The sequence below is a fragment of the Lytechinus pictus genome, chromosome 5, assembly GCF_037042905.1.
Source record: "Lytechinus pictus isolate F3 Inbred chromosome 5, Lp3.0, whole genome shotgun sequence".
Taxonomy (NCBI): Eukaryota; Metazoa; Echinodermata; class Echinoidea; order Temnopleuroida; family Toxopneustidae; genus Lytechinus; species Lytechinus pictus.
The window spans coordinates 6,123,618-6,146,693 of record NC_087249.1 but is presented as its reverse complement, the minus strand read 5'-3'; the positions used below and the strand labels follow the sequence as shown (position 1 = coordinate 6,146,693).

Here is a 23,076-nt window from a genome sequence, read left to right as displayed (position 1 = left end):
CCAGTGAGAGATTTTGAAGTTTGTTTATACACTTTATCATATTAAATGTTGCAGAGTTGTTGTTGCTAATCATGAATTTCCAATTGTTTCAAGGATGGACTGAGCTTGAATGATATTGATGCGTGAAAGTTCACACATGGTGTGGTGACGGATTGAATATGCTTTGAATAATGTTGAACCCTGTCATTTCAAAAAGTTTTAAGATGTTGAATTTACAATAGATGAGAATGTTGGTTTCATTGTTCTTATGAAAGCTTTCACTTCAAGCAAACACGAATTCAAGCAAACAGTTGGTACACATCTCTTCAACAACACAAACCACTCCTTTCAACCTTAATGACACAAGCATTCACTGTCACCTGCATCCTGGACAGAATTCTAAAGAAATGGAGACTGGTTAGAAAACAATGCATTTTGCAACATTTCACTTCTGGCTTTTCCCTTTATTCAGGGAATTGCACATTTCATGATTTACATGTACGTAATCACAACAAATACCAAATCATTGTAAAGAGGAATAATGAAGCTTTCAATGATACCAGTATCACCTTTAATACTTCAGTAACAAAAAATATCCCGTAAACTTCAGTTACAGAACATTTTTTTAGGGGTTTCAACTTTAAATCTATGCAGATTTTGTGTTTATGTCCTCTTTAATGAATCATATAATTTTATTGATTAGTTTCAAATATTGGAAGTTCAGGAGCAAAGCTATTAATATTACACATTGTCTACTCTTTAAAATGAAGGCAATTTTCCGACGGCGGCGGCGTCAACATCAAATCTTAACCTAAGGTTAAGTTTTTGAAATGACATAACTTAGAAAGCATATTGACCTAGTTCATGCAACTTAGACATAAGGTTTATCAAGTATTACTGAACATCCTGCCTGACTTTCAGGTCACATGACCAAGGTCAAAGGTCATTTAGGGTCAATGAACTTAGACCATGTTGGGAGAATTATTTTCAAAATCTTAACCGAAGGTTAAGTTTTTGAAATGACATAACTTAGAAAGTTTATGGACCTAGTTCATGAAACTTGGGCATAAGGTTAATCAAGTATTAGTAAACATCCTGCTTGAGTTTCAGGTCACATGACTAAGGTCAAAGGTCATCTAGGGTCAATGAACTTTGGTCAAGTTGATGGTATTTGTTGAATTACTATCATAACTTTGAAAGTTTATGGATAGAGTGAATGAAATGTGGACATGGGTGTAGTTGACAAGTCTTAAGTCACCGTTCAAATGTCATTTATGGTCAATGAACGTATGACAAATGTCATTATATGAATGGTGTTTTTGTGAATGATTATTTTATAGTAGTTTTCAAAGTTAGCACTGCTGCTATATTAAATCGCGTAATGCAGGCGAGACTGCCAGAGGCGTTCGACTTGTTGTTTTTTTATCACTGGTAAGATCCAATATGGCTGACTCTTGCAGCCTGTAACCATGCAACTTACAACTCTCTAAAAAAAATTGAAAATTTTAAATTGTATTATTAAATGACAGAGAAAACTTGGCCACATACATTTATTGTCCCTCGATTTTTGCTGTTCTTTTGTATTCCATTTTCCATCCGGAATGGACAAAACAGGTCTAATGTGTAGTAAGTTATCTAGTGTATTCTATTATTTTTTTTTTTTTGGGGGGGGGTTAATTTGTAACATTTTGCTCTTACATGTATTTAATGAGGATCCTTCTGTAAATTTTTTTAAAGGGGAATCAAACCCAAATAAAAATTTCTTTTTAGAGGAAAAAGAAAAATCAGACAAGTTGATACAATGTAGGTGAAAGTTTGAACAATATTGGATAAACAGTATAAAATGAAAGTTATGAATTTTTGAAAGTTGTAAACATTGGTAATCACTATACCCATGGAGACTTCAAATTGATTGCATATGAGATGTCATATTGATATACGGCAAGGACTACTCTTCCATGTACTCTAATACATAAAAATGGCTAAAATATCTTTTTTCAAAAGTTTTACTTCAAATTATATTTTTATTTCATGAGGACATGAAACAAAATACTACCTACAATAGGTTGTATTTAAATTACTGCCCTGGGGAATTGGTAGGGGGAGATCAGGGTTAGTTGGAAGATTTTTTACAAAAATGGTTGTAAAATCCAAATAGATTTTATTTGAGAAACAATATATCAGCTTGAAGCATATATCTAAGGCCTTCAAATATACCCCATAAAAATTTTAACTCTATGATGGTTACTGAAAAAATCCACCTTGATCAAGACCATCGCAAGCGTTCCAACTTACCCCTATACAACAAAGCCCTGATAATTAAGTACTTGGCCTATGGGAAAGTAAGTTGTCCTTGCCCCTTGTCATAATTTACTTACCCAGTTGCCAATTTGAAATCTACATAGTCTTAGGGATCTCAATTTGAAAGCAGCCATAACTTTGCTATTGCTTGTCCGATTTCTTTCAAATTTTCACCATTCTGTTTTATTTATTTTCCTCCTTTCCATTACAACATTAATTTTATGACCAAGGCTGGATTCCTCTTTTAACAGTCTGTATAGATCAATAGTACCTACAATTGTATTGTAAGATGTGAAGTTTGCTATTGGGTTTGAGCACTGCTCTGTACCTGACTCCTGTGGGCAGACTGTAGTACTTGTCATGAAGGTGAAGTTGACACCCTGATGATAAGTTGGTTTTATTAAAAACATTACAAAATAGAGAGAAATATTGGTGAATGTTTGACAAAAAGTCGTCTAAGAATACATGTACAGAAAAAGATGAATTTTTAAAGTTTTTATTTTGTGATGTCACAGACGAGCAGCTCCTCCATATGTCCTGTAAAATATGGGGTTTTTTTAATGCCATTTCATTATTCAAAATAAAAAATTATTCTATTTGGGCAGTCGATAAATATCGTCAGACACACAATTTCATATTCCATTCTATAAGAACATTATTTTTGATCATCACGTTCCATGAAATATTAGAATTTGTATAATACATGGTATATGGGGGAGCTGCTCGCTCATGACGTCACATATTACAAATGTTTAGAATTCATATTTCTCTTATATTTGGTGGATATTTATCAAACCTTCACCAACATTTTTTCTTCTTCCTTTTTGTCTCACCTGCATAGCATCTGGAGTGAGACTATAGGCGCCGCTTTTCCGGCGGCAGCGGCGTCAACACCAAATCTTAACCTAAGGTTAAGTTTTTAAAATGACAGCATAACTTAGAGTATATGGACCTACATGTAGTTCATGAAACTTGGCCATAAGGTTAATCAAGTATTACTGAACATCCTGCCTGAGTTTCAGGTCACATGACTAAGGTCAAAGGTCATTTAGGGTCAATGAACTTAGACCATGTTGGGGGAATCAACATCAAAATCTTAACCTAAGGTTAAGTTTTTGAAATGTCGTCATAACTTAAAAAATATATGGACCTAGTTCATGAAACTTGGACATAAAGTAAATCAAGTATTCCTGAACATCCTGCTTGAATTTCACGTCACATGACCAAGGTCAAAGGTCATTTAGGGTCAATGAACTTTGGCCAAATTGGGGGTATCTGTTGAATTACCATCATAACTTTGAAAGTTTATGGATCTGATTTATGAAACTTGGACATAAGAGTAATCAAGTGTCACTGAACATCCTGTGCGCATTTCAGGTCTCATGACCAAGGTCAAAGGTCAATGAACTTTGGCCATAATGGGGTATCTGTTGAATTACCATCATAACTTTGAAAGTTTATGGATCTGATTCATGAAACTTGGACATTTATAAGAGTACCGGTAATCAAGTATCACTGAACATCCTGTGCAAGTTTCGCGTCACATGATCAAGGTCAAAGGTCATGTAAGGTCATTGAACTTTGGCCATTTTAGAGGTAATTATTCGATTGCTATCATTACTTTCAAATTTTATAGATATAGTGTATAAAATGTGGATATAGGGGTAATCAAGTTTCACTGACAAGTTTTAGGTCACATGATCAAGGTCAAATGTCAATGAAGTAGTATTGTTTCATTATATGAATGGTGTTTTTTGTGAATAATTATTTGATAGTAGTTTTCAGAGTCAGCACTGCTGCTATATTGAATCGCGTGATGCAAGTGAGACCGCCAGAGGCATTCCACTTGTTTTCTTTTATTATTTTTTTCATCAAATAATTGGCAGGATGCTCCTCTTTAATATTAGCCCTATATATTACTTACAATCGTTCACTATGCTTGGCTTTTGTTGTTGCAGTGTTTGCAGTATTTTCTTTCACAAGCGTGGTGGACATTGTTCTAGCGATGGAGTTGGATGGTATAATTGATAACTTCATGGCATCTTACCTGAAAGAGGTGAGTTAATCATTGAGAAGTTGACTCTTTAGTTAATCATTTTTAGGTGTTTACTTTGTGTTAAAAAACTGCAATGGGATCAAAGTAGAAAAAGGGCCCGCTCTTCTGTGGTACTTCCTTACTGTAATGTGGAACTGATAAATACCTTGTGCCACCAGAACATACAAACTACTTTGCTTTCATCTACAGTAAATTGTTGATCAATACAAACAATATATTTTCCAGAATAAGATCACACAGAAAGTGATGAGATACATGTACATCAAATATTCAGACTGAATTTTTATATTGTCTCAATGGTTTTTGCCCGGGGGGGGGGGGGCCACTTACATTGACGAGTGGATACCATGCGCGACCAAAAAAACACGTAAAAAGGATGTCCTTTTCACGAAAGGGCACGTTACGTACGTAACGTGATAAGGGTGTCAAAAACACAAAAATAATGAAAAAAGGGTGTCTATTTCGCTAGTAAAATTACGTGTTTAGGGTCGAATTTGCGGGAATGATAAAACAAAATTAAAATGTTTTATAAAGGATGTCCATTTTGCCCCAACACTTCGTGTTTAGAGTCCGATTTGCGCGAGGTGTAGAAGGTGGGGTCGTACTAAACCAAATAAGGTAAAGCCGACGACCGAAGGACCCGTAACAATAAAACATTCCTGTACTTGTTTAGGGGATCATATCAAGGAATATTTGCCAAGAGTATCGTTTTGTTTCCAATACTTGTTAAGGGTAGGGTTTCACACGCCAATACTTGTTAAGGGGTGCATTTTCAGAATATGGAAATTACGTGTTTAGGGTGCTTTTCGAGACCCCATGGTCGCGCATGGTATCCACTCGTGAATGGAAGTGGCCCCCCCGGGGGTTTTTGGAGTTAAGGATTTTAAGATTTTGAAAGATTAATATTTTGCAATGGTATTTTTTTCAGACTTCCACTCACTGATTTTCATTTTTCTGCTCCTGATCCGACCTTTTGTTCCCTTAAAGATGGGTTTTCAATTAATGGTTAATTTTTCAGGTTTCAACTTTTCTATAAAGTCAAATACAGAAAAACAAATTGGTCATATCTTTTTTCATTGTCATGGAGAAAATACATCACAGTCACCTGCAAAAAATAAAACATGAATTATTCTTTAAATCAAGATATTACAATACATGATGCTAATTTGAATCCTTGATCAAAGAATATGGATATTGGAAAACATACGGGGCACATGCAAACCCTTCACTCTAGTAAAGTGCTCTTACTACACAGCGTTCCATGAATTGTGTACTAAAAGAAATAAGCCAGTTCACGGTTAGCTCATGATCAACTTTTCTCATATGACCTTTGTGATTTTTCATTAGGATAAGCACTATCATTTTCAAATGTAGATGTTGTTACCGGTAGAGTATTCAAATTCTAAGAACAAAAGGCATTGTATAGACCAGGTGACTAGAATAGTACATCAGGGATAAAGTTTGGAAATCTGTTTTATTGTCTGCCTTTGGCACATTTGACTATTGTTTAGGCTACTGTCAAATACCAGTGATTATGAAGGCTCTATTTATTACTCTTCAGCTTGGATGTGATAAAATGAATATTTTGAAAAGAATAATCATCAACTCACAAATGCCTATGTCAGTGAATTTGAAAGCCACCTTCATGGTTTATCTCAAATGACCTTTATCTGCTCGTGCGCAGTTTACAACCGTGAACAGGCTTATTGAAACAGCAAGTTCTAACTGCTGGTCTCTTAAATATATTGCAATCACATTAGCTGGATGGGGATGTATTCAAATTCTTTGAAGCCTTTCATACTGTATGTCAGGTGTAAAGCCGTTTGAGAGGACTGAAGGAATGGCTGAAGGTCAATGTTGTAGGCCTATTATAATAGGAATACTGTACACTTACATGTGGATCAGATTCCCGTAATAATTTTAGCTATCCATACCACTTCTCGACTGCTGCCAGTGTTATTTTTCTCAATTTTTTTTTTGCGTTGAATATTAATACATGCTACGGTATACTGTAAAAACCTTACAAAGTGTGGTTACTCCTTATAATGAAGCAAAAAAAATGCAGGTACATACAACATGTACATTGTAATATAGACGAGATAGAGAAGGATGATTGCATCCGTGTCATTGCCAATCAATAATTTTTATGACTTTTTTTATTCTTCTTGAAAAATAAAAGAGAAAACACCAAGCAATATCGTAATATGGCACAAAATATGATTTACATTGAAGTACAGTTGAATGTCCTCTCTTTTCTCAAAACGTTTTAACACAAAAAGTGACTACTATTAAAAACAAAGACAAATATTCCTTTCTTCTTGTTCTGTTGGGTTCCTAACGTTTAAATCAGTTGTTTGTATTTCACATAACGTACATTTTCTTTTTGTGACAAAACTTTTAAAATGTATTACATACATGTACCCTAATATCTGATGAAAAGAGTCAACTCCTTTCCTTAGAAATGTATTTTGCCATCAAATAAGCCAATACCAGTGCTCATGACCAACATCTCATATTGAGAAAGTTTGCTATGTTTTCATATCAATAAAGGTCAAGTTCACCCCAGGAAAATGCTGACTTGAATAAATAGAGAAAAATCAAACTAGCATAGTGCTGAAAATTTCATCAAAATCGGATGTAAAATAAGAAAGTTATGACATTTTAAAGTTTCGCTTATTTTTTCACAAAACAGTGATATGCACAACAATGTTTGTCAGTCGAAGATGTCCATCACTCACTCTTTCTTTTGTTTTTTATTGTTTGAATTATACAATATTTCATTTTTTATAGATTTGACAATAAGGACCAACTTGACTGAACCATATAGTATTATTAAAACAATGCTAAATGCCAAATGCTCAGGGAGGAATTAATCGTTGTATCACTTGACAAATGAGGAGAAAATTAGAATATTTCACATAATAAAATACAAAAGAAATAGTGAGTGGATGACTTTATAGTCTCCTCATTTGCATACCAGCCAGGATGTGCATATAATTGTTTTGTGAAATTAAGCGAAACTTTAAAATGTCATAACTTTCTTATTTTACATCCGATTTTGATGAAATTTTCAGTGTTATGCTTGTTGGATTTTTCTTTTTTTATTCAAATCAACTTTTTGTTGGGGTGGAATTGTCCTTTAAAGAAGTGTGTACACCACCCTATGAAGTTTTATAACTGTGCATGATTTGTTTTATTCATTTATCACTATTTTTAAAAAAAAATCTATCATTTGTAGGGTGAGCCGTATCTGAATACAGCACATGGGACCCTGATCGACTACTGGGACGGATCAGGTCATTACTGCATGTATCTTATGATGGTTACTGCTATTGTATGGGGGTAAGCTTGATGGTATGATGGTTTTTCTTGATATCAAATTTGATACAGTAATTAATTCACCATCTGTCCACTCCAGGCACTACAAATAGCTAGCCTCTTTACAAAGAGATCTATAATGCCCAAAGTATTCCGCTTAGTAGATTTTCTGTGGAAATCGCTGAAATGGGGTAGAAAGCAGAAAATGCAATTTTGAAGGAAAAAAAGGTGTTGAATAAATTCATTGGTACCAAACAATGTGAATATCAACCACTTTAATACCTTTATTTCCTTTTGTAGGGCTATGTACCAAACTTTCACATGATACTTCATTTCAAATCTTTACTGGTACCATCATCCAAGTAGAACTATGGAAATATAGAACTGAGCAGGATTTCTCAATTTTCTTGCTCAAATTTATTGGCACATTATGTTTTAATCCCAGTACATGTGCATGGCCATTTTGTTTGATCTGAGTTCTGCCAAAGAGGAAATACCAGTCGTAAACAAACAGATCAAATGTCCGCGCCCAAGATACAGGATTATAATGCTACAGACAGGTAATGTTAAGCAAGAGAATTTAGAAATGCTGCTTAGTAATCTTATGTCCATAGTCCTTATTGATTGATGATATAGGAAACCATATATCATATGAAAAAGGAAGAATAAGACACTGGTTGGTTAGCATCTAAACTGCTGAGCAATGATTTTCTTTTATTAAAAACTGCACTTTTGAAATGAGAAAATAAATCTTCTGTGAAATCGATGAATTCCAAAATGGCAAAATTTAGTCAACAAAAGAAAGCAGAATTGGGAGTCTGAAAGCAGAAGAAAGCTGAATTTTATGTTTACTTGTAGAAAGTAAACAACTTTGAGCACAAGATATCAACATTCAACAGACATCTATCTATGCAGAATTATCAGAGAGTAAGTTCTGAGCAAAAGTAGAAATTTGATTTTTTTTTTTTTAAGTTTCCCTGCTTTTCTCCAAATTTAAAGAAAATTCTCTTGTGAGCAGGGCTTAAATTGAACCAAGGCCATCAAAGACAACAGCCATTGATTTATGCCCCTTTTCCCTGGACTTAGAGATTTGTTGTGCCCATTTTTTATTTTATTATGTTTTATATTATTATGCTACACTACAATATAGAAATGTGCCCTGGCCCCAAAAATATTGAAAATACGATGGCCTGTGTGAGTTTCCCACTCTTGGCCATAGTCAAATCGTGCTCCCAACCCAACGGATCTGAAATGTCTTTATTCCGTAATAGAATTTATGATTTATTTACGTGTTGTTTTCAGAAATTATTCAACATTGAGTATGCATGTTTTTTTCCTTCAAGAATAGCTAATATGCTTGTTGTTTAGACTACTTTCAGTTTTGATTTCAAAATATTCCCATATTACTATTTCCCTGACTTCTTTCCTAATTTATTTCCTGATTTGTCTTGAAGAATATAGTTGATTTGCTCTATAGGAAAGATATACATATTGAACTCCATTAGTTGTGAGGTTGTTCCATAACTTCTATTAAGTTCTTTGGTACACATGAATAAAGATTGCTACTAGCTTTCATTAGATCATTCTAACTCTTGAAACTTAATAAATCGGTAGGACAAGAACCTTGTAGCAAAGTCTCTGCAAAGACTTAGAACTGAATTTTTTAAAAGATTATTTGAATAGATTACCAAATTACTGTTCTGGTGACCTTTGTACAGAGCTGTAAACCATGTATGTTTGCCATAATTATTGCAGTGTATAATTTGGTATACAATCACAGGTCTGCAACTGCAAATAGCTTGGCCCCGTCTTACAAAGAGCTACAATTGATCCAATCAATCTCAACTATATGGAAATCCATCCACATCATCATTTTTTCTACAGGAAATTATCTCAATCTCTTTAGTAAACAAAGAGAATCATACTGAATCTTCAAGAGAACGATAAGTGTATGAATATCCATCATATCTAGAAAATATTTTGAACAAATTTGAATTTTAGATGTTGACGTTGCTGGCTGTCCATAGTTGTGGTTGATCGGATCAATCGTAACTCTTTGTAAGACGGGGCACTGGCTTACTTCTCAGATACAGTCTAAACCCATTGGCCCGTATTCTGATCCCTGTTTTAAAGTTGTGGTTTAACTACGGAGAGCCAACTGGGCCACAAATCTCTATCAGTACATGTTAAATATCTTCATTATAAAAGCAAAGGGAAGCAAAATAGTAAATATAAGAAATCTACAATATAAGCAGAAATTTTGAGTGATTGGCTCCCCATAATTTTAGCACAGAGTTAGACCATGGTCTAAGTTAAACCTGACTTCAGAATACGGGCCATTTGGTCTACTATCAATTTGGTCTAATTGTCCCTAGGTCTGCTCTACTCTTGGTCTAATACTCAACTTTTATAATTAATTCTAAAGTTTAATGCCCAATTTGTCTAGTTTCCACATTGTATACTTATTATTTTGTACTTTGTCAAATGAAAATTCATAACAGTTCATCTAACCGTACTGATCTAAATGGTGTTATATGAAATGGGTATAGCAAACTGGAAATGAGACAAAATGGTAAATGGTCCTGGCAATTAGACCGAATGGTAAGTAGACAAACTGATTGTAGATGAACTATAAAGATTGGACTTGGTGGGATAAGACAAAACAGGTGTAGACCAATGGACAATTTATTCATCTTTCATGGACCCCTATGAAAAACAACATTTGCTGGTAAAGTGTTCCATCCCATGAGAGGAGGCGCGATAGCTCAGTCAGTAGAGGGGGGGTTTCTGATTCCGGTGACCTGGGTTTGTTTCCCACTTTGCTTACAAGCATTCATGCTTTCTTAAATCAGGCAAAAAATCACCACCAAGTGGTAAATAAATGAAAAAAAATTATATGATGCATTTCATCTGCTTTCCAGAGATCATTATACTTACAACTTGGTAGTTATGTGCCATTGATTTTTTTCTCTCTTATTTCTTTTTTTTTCTTTATCCTAGTCAAAGCTACAAAGAAGTTGGTCTTTACTGGGCTGGATCCATCTTGAATAGTATGGTAGTCTTCATGCCAGGCAATGTCTCCGGCAAGTATGGTTCCAATGTCAAGTCTTCCTACTTTCTCAACATCCCCTATGTGCTCTTCCCAATCCTCGTTGCACTGAAGTGTCTGAAGCAGAGACCAGAAACCAACGTTGAGAGAGCGGATGTGAGTATTGAAGGAGGGAACTGTTATAAATTGCTACTTGATCTACGTTCACTTTATGGCCCGAATTCACAAAGGTGGTTTTTAAAACCATCTCTTGAACCCATGGTTTATGCAGATTTCCTGTATAAATTACACTTAATTTAGCGTGTATATTAAAAAATGTCCAATACTGATGCGCACTTTTGTCACAGTGCGCTGAATCGACGCCTGTTGCCGTGGTTATCCACGATATTTTATTCATGAGTACACTGTTTTGAATTAATGAGTCCACTTTTCCATGTTTATTTTTCTGACTTTTTTGTGGGGTGAAAAAAATTACCTGTAAATTTGAATAGAACTCTTAAGATAAATGACTCTCAAAATGGCCACATATTGTACTAGAGAGCTTCTATGCATTTAGAACCACAGAGCTTCCTAGACCCTAAAGCAGGCCCTTTACCCCAGCTAAAGAGGCATTGCACTTGTGACATGAACATTGCATGATTATTTTGAAACTCAAAATATTCAGGCCTTGAAGCCTTTTGCCACTGGGATCCCTGAATTAAAATTTATGCCAAGATCCTAATGGGTTGGTGAAGTCAGCTCTGAGACTAAACATTTTGTCTTGACTTTGTTTATTCCTTTTTTTTTTCATTATTTACTATCAGGTTGTAGCTGCACAGAAAAAGAGTATCTGGAAGAGACCTTTGGACATGTTCTTTGTTCTCTTTCTTGTCTTCGCCATCTTAATCTCTTTCCTTCGGATGGCTGTAAGTATTAGGACACACTCACATTGGCTAAACCGACTCAAGACCGACCAAATCTACTATGTTATTTCCAACATTGTAGTACAGGTTGGTTTGAGTCGGTTTTGTAATTGTGACTGAAGCAGTAAAGCCTGTCATTAGCTTTGGTAAAGGGTCAGTCAGACACCGTTCTCACTACCTTCCTAAAACTAGTTTAACTGTAGTGAGAACGGTCGAGGCAATCTTCCAACTGGTTCATGAAATTAGATGTAGTTTTGAAGATCGCTTTGCCTCCTTAAACTGGTTTTAGCGTAGGTGAGGACACAACCGTTCTTCGGGGAGTGATCTTCTAACATTTTGAGTGGGCTACTCCACACACTGTGTGTAGAATGCTTACGCTGCAGTTTCGAATTTCGCGCAAAACGTGTCACCCCACTGAGAGCGTTCCATAGCAACAAGATCACTTTACGTGAAGCGATTTTGAAAATCACTTTTGGGTGATTAAATGGGCACGCTAGCAAAGCAATCTTCCAAACTGGTTTCCTGATTCGGTTTCCAGTAAACTAGTTTTAGAAAGTGTAATGAGAAGGGTGTCTCATGTGAACTATACTCCAGTATCATCCAACATTACAATATTACAAAATCGTAGTAGTAATTCAATGCATTTTAGAATTTAAATATTGCATTTTTGCGGCCATAAAGATTAATTTAAATCTTGTGCCCACTGCCGGCAATGTTCTTGTGTTTAAAGGCTGAAAAAAAAGTATTTACATGTTCTTTAAAACATAACCTTTGTGTAATAATTAGTTTGTGTAATTTGTTTGCCTGGTGGTCGATATAGAACATTAAAAGCTCATATAAGTAAATGCTTGAAGATGTTCCATAAGTAGACATTTTCTTCACGAATACGCATTAAAGTATTGACTTTCTTGATTAAAATAGACATTCGATAATGTGATAATGTATTTTATAAGGCAATAATGATAATTGAATTTGAAATAACTTCAAATGCTCTGTAGAAGCAAGTTATGAGATATTTTTTAAGGTATGCAAATGCAAAACATATATTGCCAATGAATTAAACTCTGCTTCTCAGCATATGCTTGATTTTGAAGAAGAGAATCATTAACAGTATATTTTAATCATTTTTGAGACATGTAATGATTGATTGATTGATGATATTTAATCTTACAGGTTGCGTTGAAGAGCCCAGCTTCTATCGCTGTATACTACCTCAAAAATGTTGAACCATACTTCCAGGATCCCGTCTTATATCCTATGATCCAAGTGAGTACAAAAATATGTGGTAAATAAGGTGACACGACATTTGCTCCGGCTTTATTTTGTCTAAGATGTAGGGTTAAGGTTCGGGTTGCAATAGGGTTTTAGGTTAGGGTTAGGTTTAGGATAAGGTATAGTGTTAAATCAAGGGTTGAAGTTGGTAAATTCCTTTAGTGTGTGAAATTTACAGCGGAATGGAACCAGTAAATAAAGCCCTAAAAAGTTTTGCATCTCAAGTTTGAGAGTTCATAAATTTGTTATTTTTTTATTATTATGTGTAAACATGGTCCTATTAGAAAGCTTGAATATTCCTCTTTACAACGGTGTGTCAATTGTTATACCAAGGTAATGGCGGAAAGCAAATGACTGATAAATATGCAGCAATGTCTTGTAAAATGAATGTTGCAAAATTAGTTGTTTTCAGTAGTGAATTCCCAATTGTTTCAAGGATGGACTGAGATTGAATGATGTTGATGCACTAATGCCAGGAATCTTGTTTGTATAAGACATCAAATTTGTTTTAATCAATAAGGAAACCTGTCGTTAAAGTGACTTTGAGATGTTGGTTTCATTGTTTGTTGTACATAAGCTTTCACATCAAGCATACACTATTACTCATGTAAGTCACCTGGGCAAACTTTAAGACATATTTGCATCATTTAAAATAAGCGAAGACTGGGTTTTTTTTTTTTTTTGCCTCATGATGCAAAGCTAAGGCTGATTCCATTGATAAATCAAGTGTACAAATCAACTCTACATTCAAGTGCTAAGCTTTGAGTTACATGTCCCTGTTATAGTGTTGGGTCAGAGGTCAAAGAGTACATGGAAAAAGTTTACCTTGTTCTTGCATTAATCAAATGGCCAAAAGTACATATACTTGAAGTACATGATTACTTGTATTGAGTAATGACTGCTGAGCTTCTTTTGTGTTTGTCAAAACATGTCTTGACAATCCTTTCATGAACTTTTATTTCTGCCATATTAAGAATGTTCTGCAATATTTTGACTGATGACAATATCCTATATTTTTCCTATCTTTGTCATGCAAGTGATAAATCGTTGCTGGGCAGTATCTCAAATTTTGAGGACAGCCTAGAATATGCTGTATTTTACAAATATAGCAATGTTGGCAGTCTCATACTGTCTGAAAGCAGTCTCCTGATACCTGTGAAGAACTCTTTCGAGGCAAAAGAAGGTTGCTACCCATGTTATAACTCTAAAATCTAGCTTTTATTGAGCTGTCATCAAAATATTAATACAGCTGTATTTTGAGATACAAGGTTTTATTAGCTCAGCCACAAAATTTGAAATGATATGTGAATCTAACATGTTAGTTTGTCTATTCCTTTCTATTTTATTATTTTAATTTGCAGGCATTAGTATACTGGTTCTATTTTGTACCTTACTTCGTTGCTGCGATCTATGGCTTCTTCAACCCAGGCTGTACGTGGATGTCAGACTGGGCATTGTTGAGTGCTGGGGCATCTGCTCAGGTAATTAAGCATTCAAAGACCATGAAAACCATCGAAACCAGTTGAATTCATTATAAAAGTGCAAATAAAATGAAAGTTTGAAGTAGATGGAATGAATAATAAGAGAGTCATGAGCATTTGAATATTGAGATCATTTTGCTATGTAGATCCTTACTTTGGCAGTGCGACCACGATCTGTGGTGTCACACAGACGCATTACTCATTCTCTTACTACATATTTCACATAAATTTTCAATTTTATCTAGTCTTTGGCATGATCAGGTGAACATTTTATGACAGGACATGTAATAGAGGTTTCACAACTTTATGTCATGGATGAATTTTTTGTCATATCATTAGAATGATCAAAAATAGAAATGATTTGGGGTATATTTTCAGTGCCCGGAGGGGAGCGTTGTACATGTGTGACATTACAGATCTTGCTCACATTGCATCATCATTCGCAACATGAAGGGCAATTTAGAGTTGATATTTCTATAATATTGTCTGGCCTTGAGGGGATTATCAAATATCTTGCCAGCAAAAGAATCATAGTGGCCCAAGTCTTTAGACAAGGGCAATATGGTTCTTTTAAGGGCAATATATTGGATGTTCCCCGAAAGAAGAGCCAGTCAATATTTTTATTATCATCCAAATCAGATATCTAGAGCAAAAATCATGAAAATTGAGATATTTCTTTTAAGAATAGATTTCTATTGTGTCATGTTTATATTAGGGTCTAGGCTCTGCACTTTACCATTATGACGTACTTGTAAGCACCCGCATCCAGTGTTGTCTTTATTATGACGTATATTGTTGGTGCGCGGATCATTATGAAGCATATCTCTTTACACGCATCCTCAAATGCCCTGATATGAGACCAGGGAAAATACAAAGGTATATTTTGCGTCGACTCTGCATGCTAAGTCAATACGCGCATAGAGACCGAGCAAAATACAAACAATATACCTATCCCTTCGCGATATACTTAGAAAATCTAGGGCAATACAGTTTTGTAAATGACCAGCTCAGATGTCTGATACGGGTGATAATACAATATATACATCCGATGCCCTGTATGTTGGACCGTCTTAAAATGATTTGTCTTTTTGCAGTTGTCTCAAATTATCATTGGTTGGGCAGTTTATGAAGTATGGTAATGATAGAGGCGGGATGTATAAATCTGATTTACTTTGGTCTGATTTGCTTGTATAAATCCCATTCAGAGCATTTTTGTTTATGTTTATTTCTATGCCTTCTACATTTTTTTGAAGTATAAAATCCTAAATGGCTTAATGAAATGAAGTGACATAGGGTTCACTCTCTCTCTAAACTCTTCCCTCCTCACAGGCCCAGTTTTCACACATCGGGTCTTCCCTTCACAGTCGCACACCATACATCTACCGAGTCCCCAGCGACGGTCTTACAGCTTTCTGGATAATCAATGTGGCTCTTATGGTCGTACCGCAGCTCATAGCGTGGAGGTGCCTTACCTGGCCTGCATTCTTTGAGGTTAAGCCATGCCCTTCAGAGATCAGAGATGGGAAATCCAGCTTAGAGCAGCGGAAAGATAAATAATACAACAGAGGTTACACTATTCACTCATAAACACTGAGCGATTAAAACAATAATTTCTTGTGAGTAGCCCTTTGGATTGGAACCATCTCCCATCAGAGATACTGAACAGTACATCACTAGAGGTGTTCAAGTCAGAGATGGAAAAGACTAGGTATCATGGCGACCTCTCTCACCCGCTGCATTCATACCAATTTAAAGTCCTACAGCATATACATCCAGATCCAGATAATAACAATGGTGCAGGTTGATGTTTAGAATTGATCTGGTTCGATCATGCTTGAGTAACACCAGAGGGCCATTTTCATGAAACCTGTTTGTAAGTTACGAATGACTTTACGTACAACTGCTGCCCCTTCCTGTTTCTTCATGATATATTCCTGTGTTGCTGACTTCGGTGCATGATTTAATTTTACGTAAATTTGAGCGTAACTTTACGAACAGCTTTATGGAAACCCTGTCCTGGCTTGTTTGCAAAGCGTGATTGCAGGGCCAATATATTTATGCTTGATTATGTGCAATCAAGTCTACAAATCAGTGGTTATACGACCCTGATAAAGGCTTACGATTCTTTAAATTTCAACTTTGATTTGATTGGCTACTGAGCCATGTTACCATGATGACTTTTAATCATTAGTGAAACAGGCCTAGAGGGAATTCTAGTGAGTGATGCTCTATTATTTTCATGTTTGGTTCCAGATAGGTGTACCTGGTCAAATTGCTACATGGCACCTGCAAATTGGAAGGGAGCTTTTGCTCCATGAAAAAAGCTGATGACTAATACCTCGGTCACATATGCTCTACGGCGGCCGTACGGCGAGTCGAAAACAGCCGTTTTGTTCATTTTTATTCAAACCATCTATATGTAGCTAGTACAAAAATGTTAAAACGGCTGTTTTCGACTCGCCGTAGAACAAATGTGACCATGGTATTAATCACAACCTTTTTTCTGGTGACACCACTCTCATGATCGCATTTCCATAATGATTTTCTGTTCTTAACAAATATATTCTGCTAAATATGTACATTCTTAAGGATATATCATTACTGTAGTCACCAGAATTATGTGCACTTTCTCCACCTCCTGGGAAGCATTCCAACAAGAGTTTCAAAATTTGATTCCTAGTCATATTACCTAAGACTTTTACATCCTACCAGGTACCCCATTTAGTGGTCCCATGACATTTACTCCGGCGACAAATGCTCCACTGTAAATTCCTTACACCAAAGGAAAGACTATTTTTAAGCCTAGATTTAACACTATACCCTATCCTTAACCTAACACAAAGCCCTATTGCAACCCAAACCCTAACCCTATATCTTAGACGATATAAAGCCCGGAGCAATTGTCGGCGGAGCAAATTTGTCACCTCATTTAGCACCTGGTTGGAGAGTGGCAAAGTGTGGATTGAACACTTGACCATCTTATTACAAGGTGAGAGTCAGAACCACTAAACCTCAATGCCTTTTGTACTAAAACTTTTTTTGTCTCTCTTGAGTGATGTTTAGAACAGGCAGATTCCAATCTGTGTATGTCGTTGCTTGAGAATCAAAACGGTACTACCTCTGTGTTACTCGCTACAGCATGTCATCTAGGCGACAGTAGACGGCGCTGTATGGTGACCACCACCGTCGCCCTTTGTGTGTTGAAATCAAGTTTCTCTGGGGTGGACTATGCTTTTAAAGAATACTGTACCACCAATTATTGTTTTTATGCATATATGCAAGCTTTCTTGCAAACATGTATGAAATGGCCCTGCTCTCATTAAAAAAACGCAGGATTTGTATGTTTGCAATTCTTTATCCTGATACATGGAATGAAAATTTTTAACTGAGGGTTGTAATGATATTTTACTGAGATAAGCAATCAATCTTAGTCCATAAAGCAATCTTAATCCAAAACTCCCCCAATGACTATGGCAGGAGGTATTTATTTGATGTTGTTTTTTAATCTCAAAATCAATTTATTTACAGAAATAATATTTGATTGCAATGTCTATTACTGAATAAAAGTGGATTGATGCAATGACTGATTAGATCAACTGAAATTAATGTATATTACAAATTGATAACTGGATTTTTAATGATTACTGCCATTTAAACTCTTTATGTGCCACTCTTTGGTGGTATGTTTTACTGTAATTGGTTCTTGTAAGCCTAGTTTTCATGGTGCTCCCAAATATTTTGCGAGGGTGTTGCAACACAAACCATTCGCAAATATGTTTCTATAAATTACGAACGAACAAAAAACCGACTCCCGAACGATTTGTGAAGCTTCCAAACCTTAGGTGCGTGTCTTGCACACATTTTCCGCTTTAAATGTGAATGTTGGACTCAACCACTTTTGGAAATTCATTGCATTCCTTGCTAAAAAGTTTGTGAGCCCTGGTGAAAACCTGGCTTTAGAAGTTTGTTGTGCTTTTGTGTGTGTTTCAAGATTCTTGTTTTGTGTGTGTGTGTTTAATAATAATAATAATAGTACAATAATCATACTCAATTTCTATATAGCGCAAATTACAGTTAAGTCTCTTCATGTTTTTAAATAATGATGCCAGAACATGACTTTTTAACTACAGTGTAACTAGTCTTGTGTGGAATCTCGGACAAAAAAAAATTAATAAAACTTCTCAAAGCATTTTTTATCTGCCAAGTGCAAATCAAATTGGCATTAGATTAGCATCTGCGTTAATTGCATAGGTAGGTAAAGCGATATGAAATAGTTCTTCATTATCCCTGTCCTCTTTGTCATGGGACAAGTATCAAATTTATTAGAGGGTCTCCTTTACACTTGTCACGAATCTGAATTGCATATAAAGATTGTGTTCCTTCATAGCAAAACTTGCGACATGATTGAACTTTGTACAAAATCAGGTCAAGATATCTTTTTTAATTACTGCCTACAATGTACAGTTTGAATAGAAGAGAGATGGTGATATTTCATATAAATGTGATTTTAAGGAATGGATTATTAGCTTTCATTGCTTTTTCTGAAATAAGAAATGATGTGAAAAGTGATGACATGTATCAAAGTTTGAATGAATGAGTAAAAAGTATTAATCATTTGTAACATTTTTTTTACACTTTTTGTACCGAATTTGATCAGTACCACCATTTATAATCCAATAGTACTCTTGAATTATTATAGGTATACCTCTGCCATGGTACAAAGTACATTTGATAATAACCCCTGAGAAGTATTTGAATTATTCATTATGCATAAATGAGGAATCATGAGTGAAATCAATTGGAAGAAAGATTATCAAAAGGTCATGAGGCAGTATCTCTAAAGTTCCATACCTGTTCTTTGATTTCATACCTCATTCAAAGAAAATACTGTTTTTAAATTGTTTGCAGAGCATGATTTCTTTAAACAGATGCACTTTCACCTTTAGGAGTTATTGGATTAATCTGATAGATTGAACAATTAATAGAATCCAGTCTGCCAGTCTGCATACACTCACGCCGTGAAAGTTTATAGGTCTTGTGATTTTAATCCATAGAATATGAATATTCTTGTAAACAGGCCTAATTCTGAGAAATTTTTCACTTGTGTTTTGCTTCTTTTTCAACCCAATATTTTGAATTATGTGGAAGGGTTTGAAGATCAATTGAAAATTTATTGACATTGTTGCAGTATGTACGTATGTTAACTATGCCAAAGAACTTGTACCCGTATACTGGAAAGTATATTTATATATTTGCATCATTAATATACTTGATTTGTATATATTTGCTATGAATCTAATCTTGTCAACATTATTCTTTGGAAATATTTTTCTTGTGATATGCTAGTTTAATTTCGGTCTTCGCCAGTTGGAATGTAAAGAGTGATTCAGAAAATCTTTACACCTCATATCACCAATTTAATGGGGAAATAACATAATATAGTGTCCTAAGAGTTTATGTGGAATATGTCCAGAGGTACATGTATTCTATGCTGTGATGTAATTTGATTTGTGTCAAAGAAATGACTGCAATGAATGAATCCAAAACCTTCAAGAGTTTCAGTAATAGATTAACCTAAGGATATCTTCTGATTATCCAAATATAAATATTATCTCTTAGTGGGCCATAATTCTCATGAATTCTGTAATCTGATTGGTTGATTTGTTTGTGATACAAGCCCGTATTTACCTATTTTACTAGGTCACAAAGATCAAACAGGTAATATGAGCCCGTATCACCTGTTTGGTGTAAAGCTGTTGTTTTCATTGTTACGCGCATGCCCAGTGCTAATTCCAACCATGTAATATGAGGCCGTATTCAAGCATCACACTCCTATTTTTGCGCATCAATTTCAATGGCAAAAGGCGCATCCATTTTACTGTGATCATTGTGATGTCATGAATTGACTTCCTTTCAAATTTCACTCTCAAAATACATGGTTTTGCAATTTTTTTAAGTTCTATTTTATTGATTTTCCCCTATTCTGCAATATATTATAAGGAGACACATAAAAGATAAAATCATTACACCCTGCTTGTTCTTACGAAATACAGGAAATATCTACGTTCTGGTTCCATATTCAATTCGGCCTCTGGCCTGGAATATGGAACCACAACGTAGATATTTCCCGTATTACTTTAACAAGCAGGGTGTAACTAATAATACCACATAATAATAGTATCCCATTTCAGGATATATAAAAGTAATTTAATTCTTCATATAAATGAAAAATTCATACAATGCCAAGAAATTATATTATCGATACATTTGAATGTGATGCCGGGCTTCAAACTTCATTTAAAAATATCTTATTTCAGGGTTGATATGTATCGTAGAAAAGAAAATGTAAACATATCTTTTTTAATGCATTTTTAGAAATGTCATTTTTCGTTTTGTATTGCTGTGTGTACAAATCATGAACTAAACTTTGAAATTCAAAAGATTTGAATCAAAGTATTTAAATTTGTTCTTAGAGATTTGGTCAAAAGTGGTGATTTCTTCCTTTCATAGATCTTGAATAGAAATGTGCCATTATACAAATAATGAATGTTTATGAATGCAATGGACAGAATACTTCATGAGGTGAGATTTGAATGGAACATTCATTTCATCTGACACCGAATGAAAACTGTCCAATGCATGAATGAAAAGAACATTCATTATTTGTTTTATATGGCACCTAAACTTAGACCTTGTCATTTGACATTTCTAAATTTGAATAAAAGTACATTCAGTGCGAACGCGGCAGTCTGTTGATTGTCGCATCCAACACTCGCATTGCAAACATGAGTGTTTTTACGTGTAGGGCCGGTGTTCTCTGCGCTCGTGCAACGTACCAAATCGTATGGATCCAAAATTGCACAGATGACATTGTAAAATGGGTTGAATGATCTATCAAACAACCAATCAAATGACAAGGATCTAACTAGGTGTCATAAAAATAGGCCCAATGAAATGCCATAGATTTAATTGAAATTCCATCTTAGGCACCCCTGTACACTTTATACAGCACAGAAACAACAATGGTAAAATAGAGAAAAAGAAACAACAGATAACTTACTTTCCAGTTTTTTGGTCACAGCAGAGTTGTTTATTTGTTTACATTAACCAAAACAAATCCACAAACATTCTCGGCTGTACAACAATAATAAACAATATCATCGATCAACAGGGGAAAAAATCCACACAATATCTCATAATTTCTTCTTTTATATATAGTTTAGAACTTTTTGTACAACTATTCATCCAATAAATTTTCTGACAGTGTATTATGCAGTGAAAATAAACAAATATCCACCTTTTTACGTGTAAACATGGTTAAATATAATACTTGGATGAAATAATGGCAATAAAATATCACAGGAAAGAGAAAAGAATGATTTAATTTGCAGCTTCTTCATACATCTGCACAATAGCTTAGTGAACATATTAGTTTAAGATCTCTTCATATACAATTACATCTATTCATTACTGTGCCCATTTATTGCAATGTGATAAATGAACTCAGTGTGGAAACATGGTTTTATCTATGTATACTTTAAGTTCAAGATATAGGTGTATAGTATTCAGGATGCATATCTTTTCTAAACTCGAACTAGTACAGATTTTGTTATCGATTCTTAGCAGACATCTTACATCATAATGCATTTGAATTAAATGCACAGTGCTCTGAACTAGTAACTGAATTCCAAAGTGCGAATATGTAATAAACAGAGACAAAATCATGGCCAAAACATTTGATTCAGTGAAAGTCATCTTCTTGGGACTATAAAATTCTCACCAGAGAGGGCAGCATACAGGAAGAAAATTTCAACAATGAGACTATGTGACTTGAACTGAGTGATGACAATGATTTACATACTTGTATATATAGAAACCAATATAGTGAAATTGCCAAACATGTAAGGGTTTTTTTTTTATTATTAAAGTACATACACTTCCCATCACCCACACACAATCATGCCACAAATGGATAATACTGGTATAAAATGGAACAAAATATTTGAATGAAAAAAAAATATTTTCACTTAGGGTCTTACAGGCTTGATCAAAATATCATCAATGCAACAGATTTTGAAAATAAAACGAACAGATCCAACGCAAACATACGTCGTGATTACCGAAAGCTTGTTCATTGTTTGAAGTACCCACTAGATTTCTTATAAATAAATGCCAAATGTGTACGACATCTGAACATACCATATTAACTTGGGTCTACAAGTATGCTGAAAGATTTAAAATCTGAAATACATGTATATCACGTCAATATAATTAAAACAAAACTGCAGTGACTTTTGGGCACCATAATACAACAAAACTTTTTTTTTAAACATAAAAAGGGAACATAATCATTAAACCTGAAAAAAAAATGGTATACACATAATAAGGCAGTTAAAAATTCATATTGATATGTACAAATTATTATCCATTTTGGTGTAATAATCTGAATTTGTGAGCACCTTGTAGAAGCATTGAGTACACAGAAAATTTAACTGAAACATTAAAAGACAGAAGATCGATCAATAATACAATTATACAAGTGAAACACAAAGTCTATCCTATATGTAGAAGAGTGAAATGTGAATATTTTATATTGATATAGAAATCTGGATCCGTTTTATAAAGACTTCTTATAACAAATACACAATTCTATAACAAATTTGTTATTTATAACAAGTTTTATGAAATGGACCCGAGATCGAAAAAGTAGGTTGGGGC

At 34.7% G+C, this 23,076-nt stretch overlaps 1 protein-coding gene across 2 annotated transcripts; it reads left to right on the top strand.

The window, feature by feature from the left end:
• Nucleotides 1-4,240: 4,240 nt before the first annotated feature.
• Nucleotides 4,241-19,652, top strand: LOC129262506 (transmembrane 6 superfamily member 1-like). 2 transcript variants are annotated; one of them, XR_010293602.1, is made up of 8 exons: nt 4,244-4,336; nt 7,575-7,678; nt 10,655-10,859; nt 11,507-11,608; nt 12,779-12,871; nt 14,239-14,358; nt 15,688-16,728; nt 16,825-19,652. XR_010293602.1 is itself a non-coding variant. In XM_054900634.2 (7 exons), the coding sequence occupies exons 1-7, from the start codon at nt 4,286-4,288 to the stop codon at nt 15,913-15,915; spliced, it is 903 nt and encodes a 300-aa protein (XP_054756609.2). In that variant the 5' UTR covers nt 4,241-4,285; the 3' UTR covers nt 15,916-17,265. The 2 variants fall into 2 exon arrangements, 1 of the variants encoding a protein (XP_054756609.2); XM_054900634.2 differs by having other exon boundaries at nt 4,241-4,336; nt 15,688-17,265.
• Nucleotides 19,653-23,076: the final 3,424 nt, after the last annotated feature.

What these genes read in the sequence shown, in the direction of transcription:
- LOC129262506 (XM_054900634.2), top strand. Translation starts at nt 4,286, where the DNA reads ATGGAGTTGGATGGTATAATTGATAACTTCATGGCATCTTACCTGAAA. An exon ending in TCTTATATCCTATGATCCAA is followed by an intron (nt 12,872 to 14,238) that starts GTGAGTACAAAA and finishes TTTAATTTGCAG; the next exon opens with GCATTAGTATACTGGTTCTA. An exon ending in GTGCTGGGGCATCTGCTCAG is followed by an intron (nt 14,359 to 15,687) that starts GTAATTAAGCAT and finishes CCCTCCTCACAG; the next exon opens with GCCCAGTTTTCACACATCGG.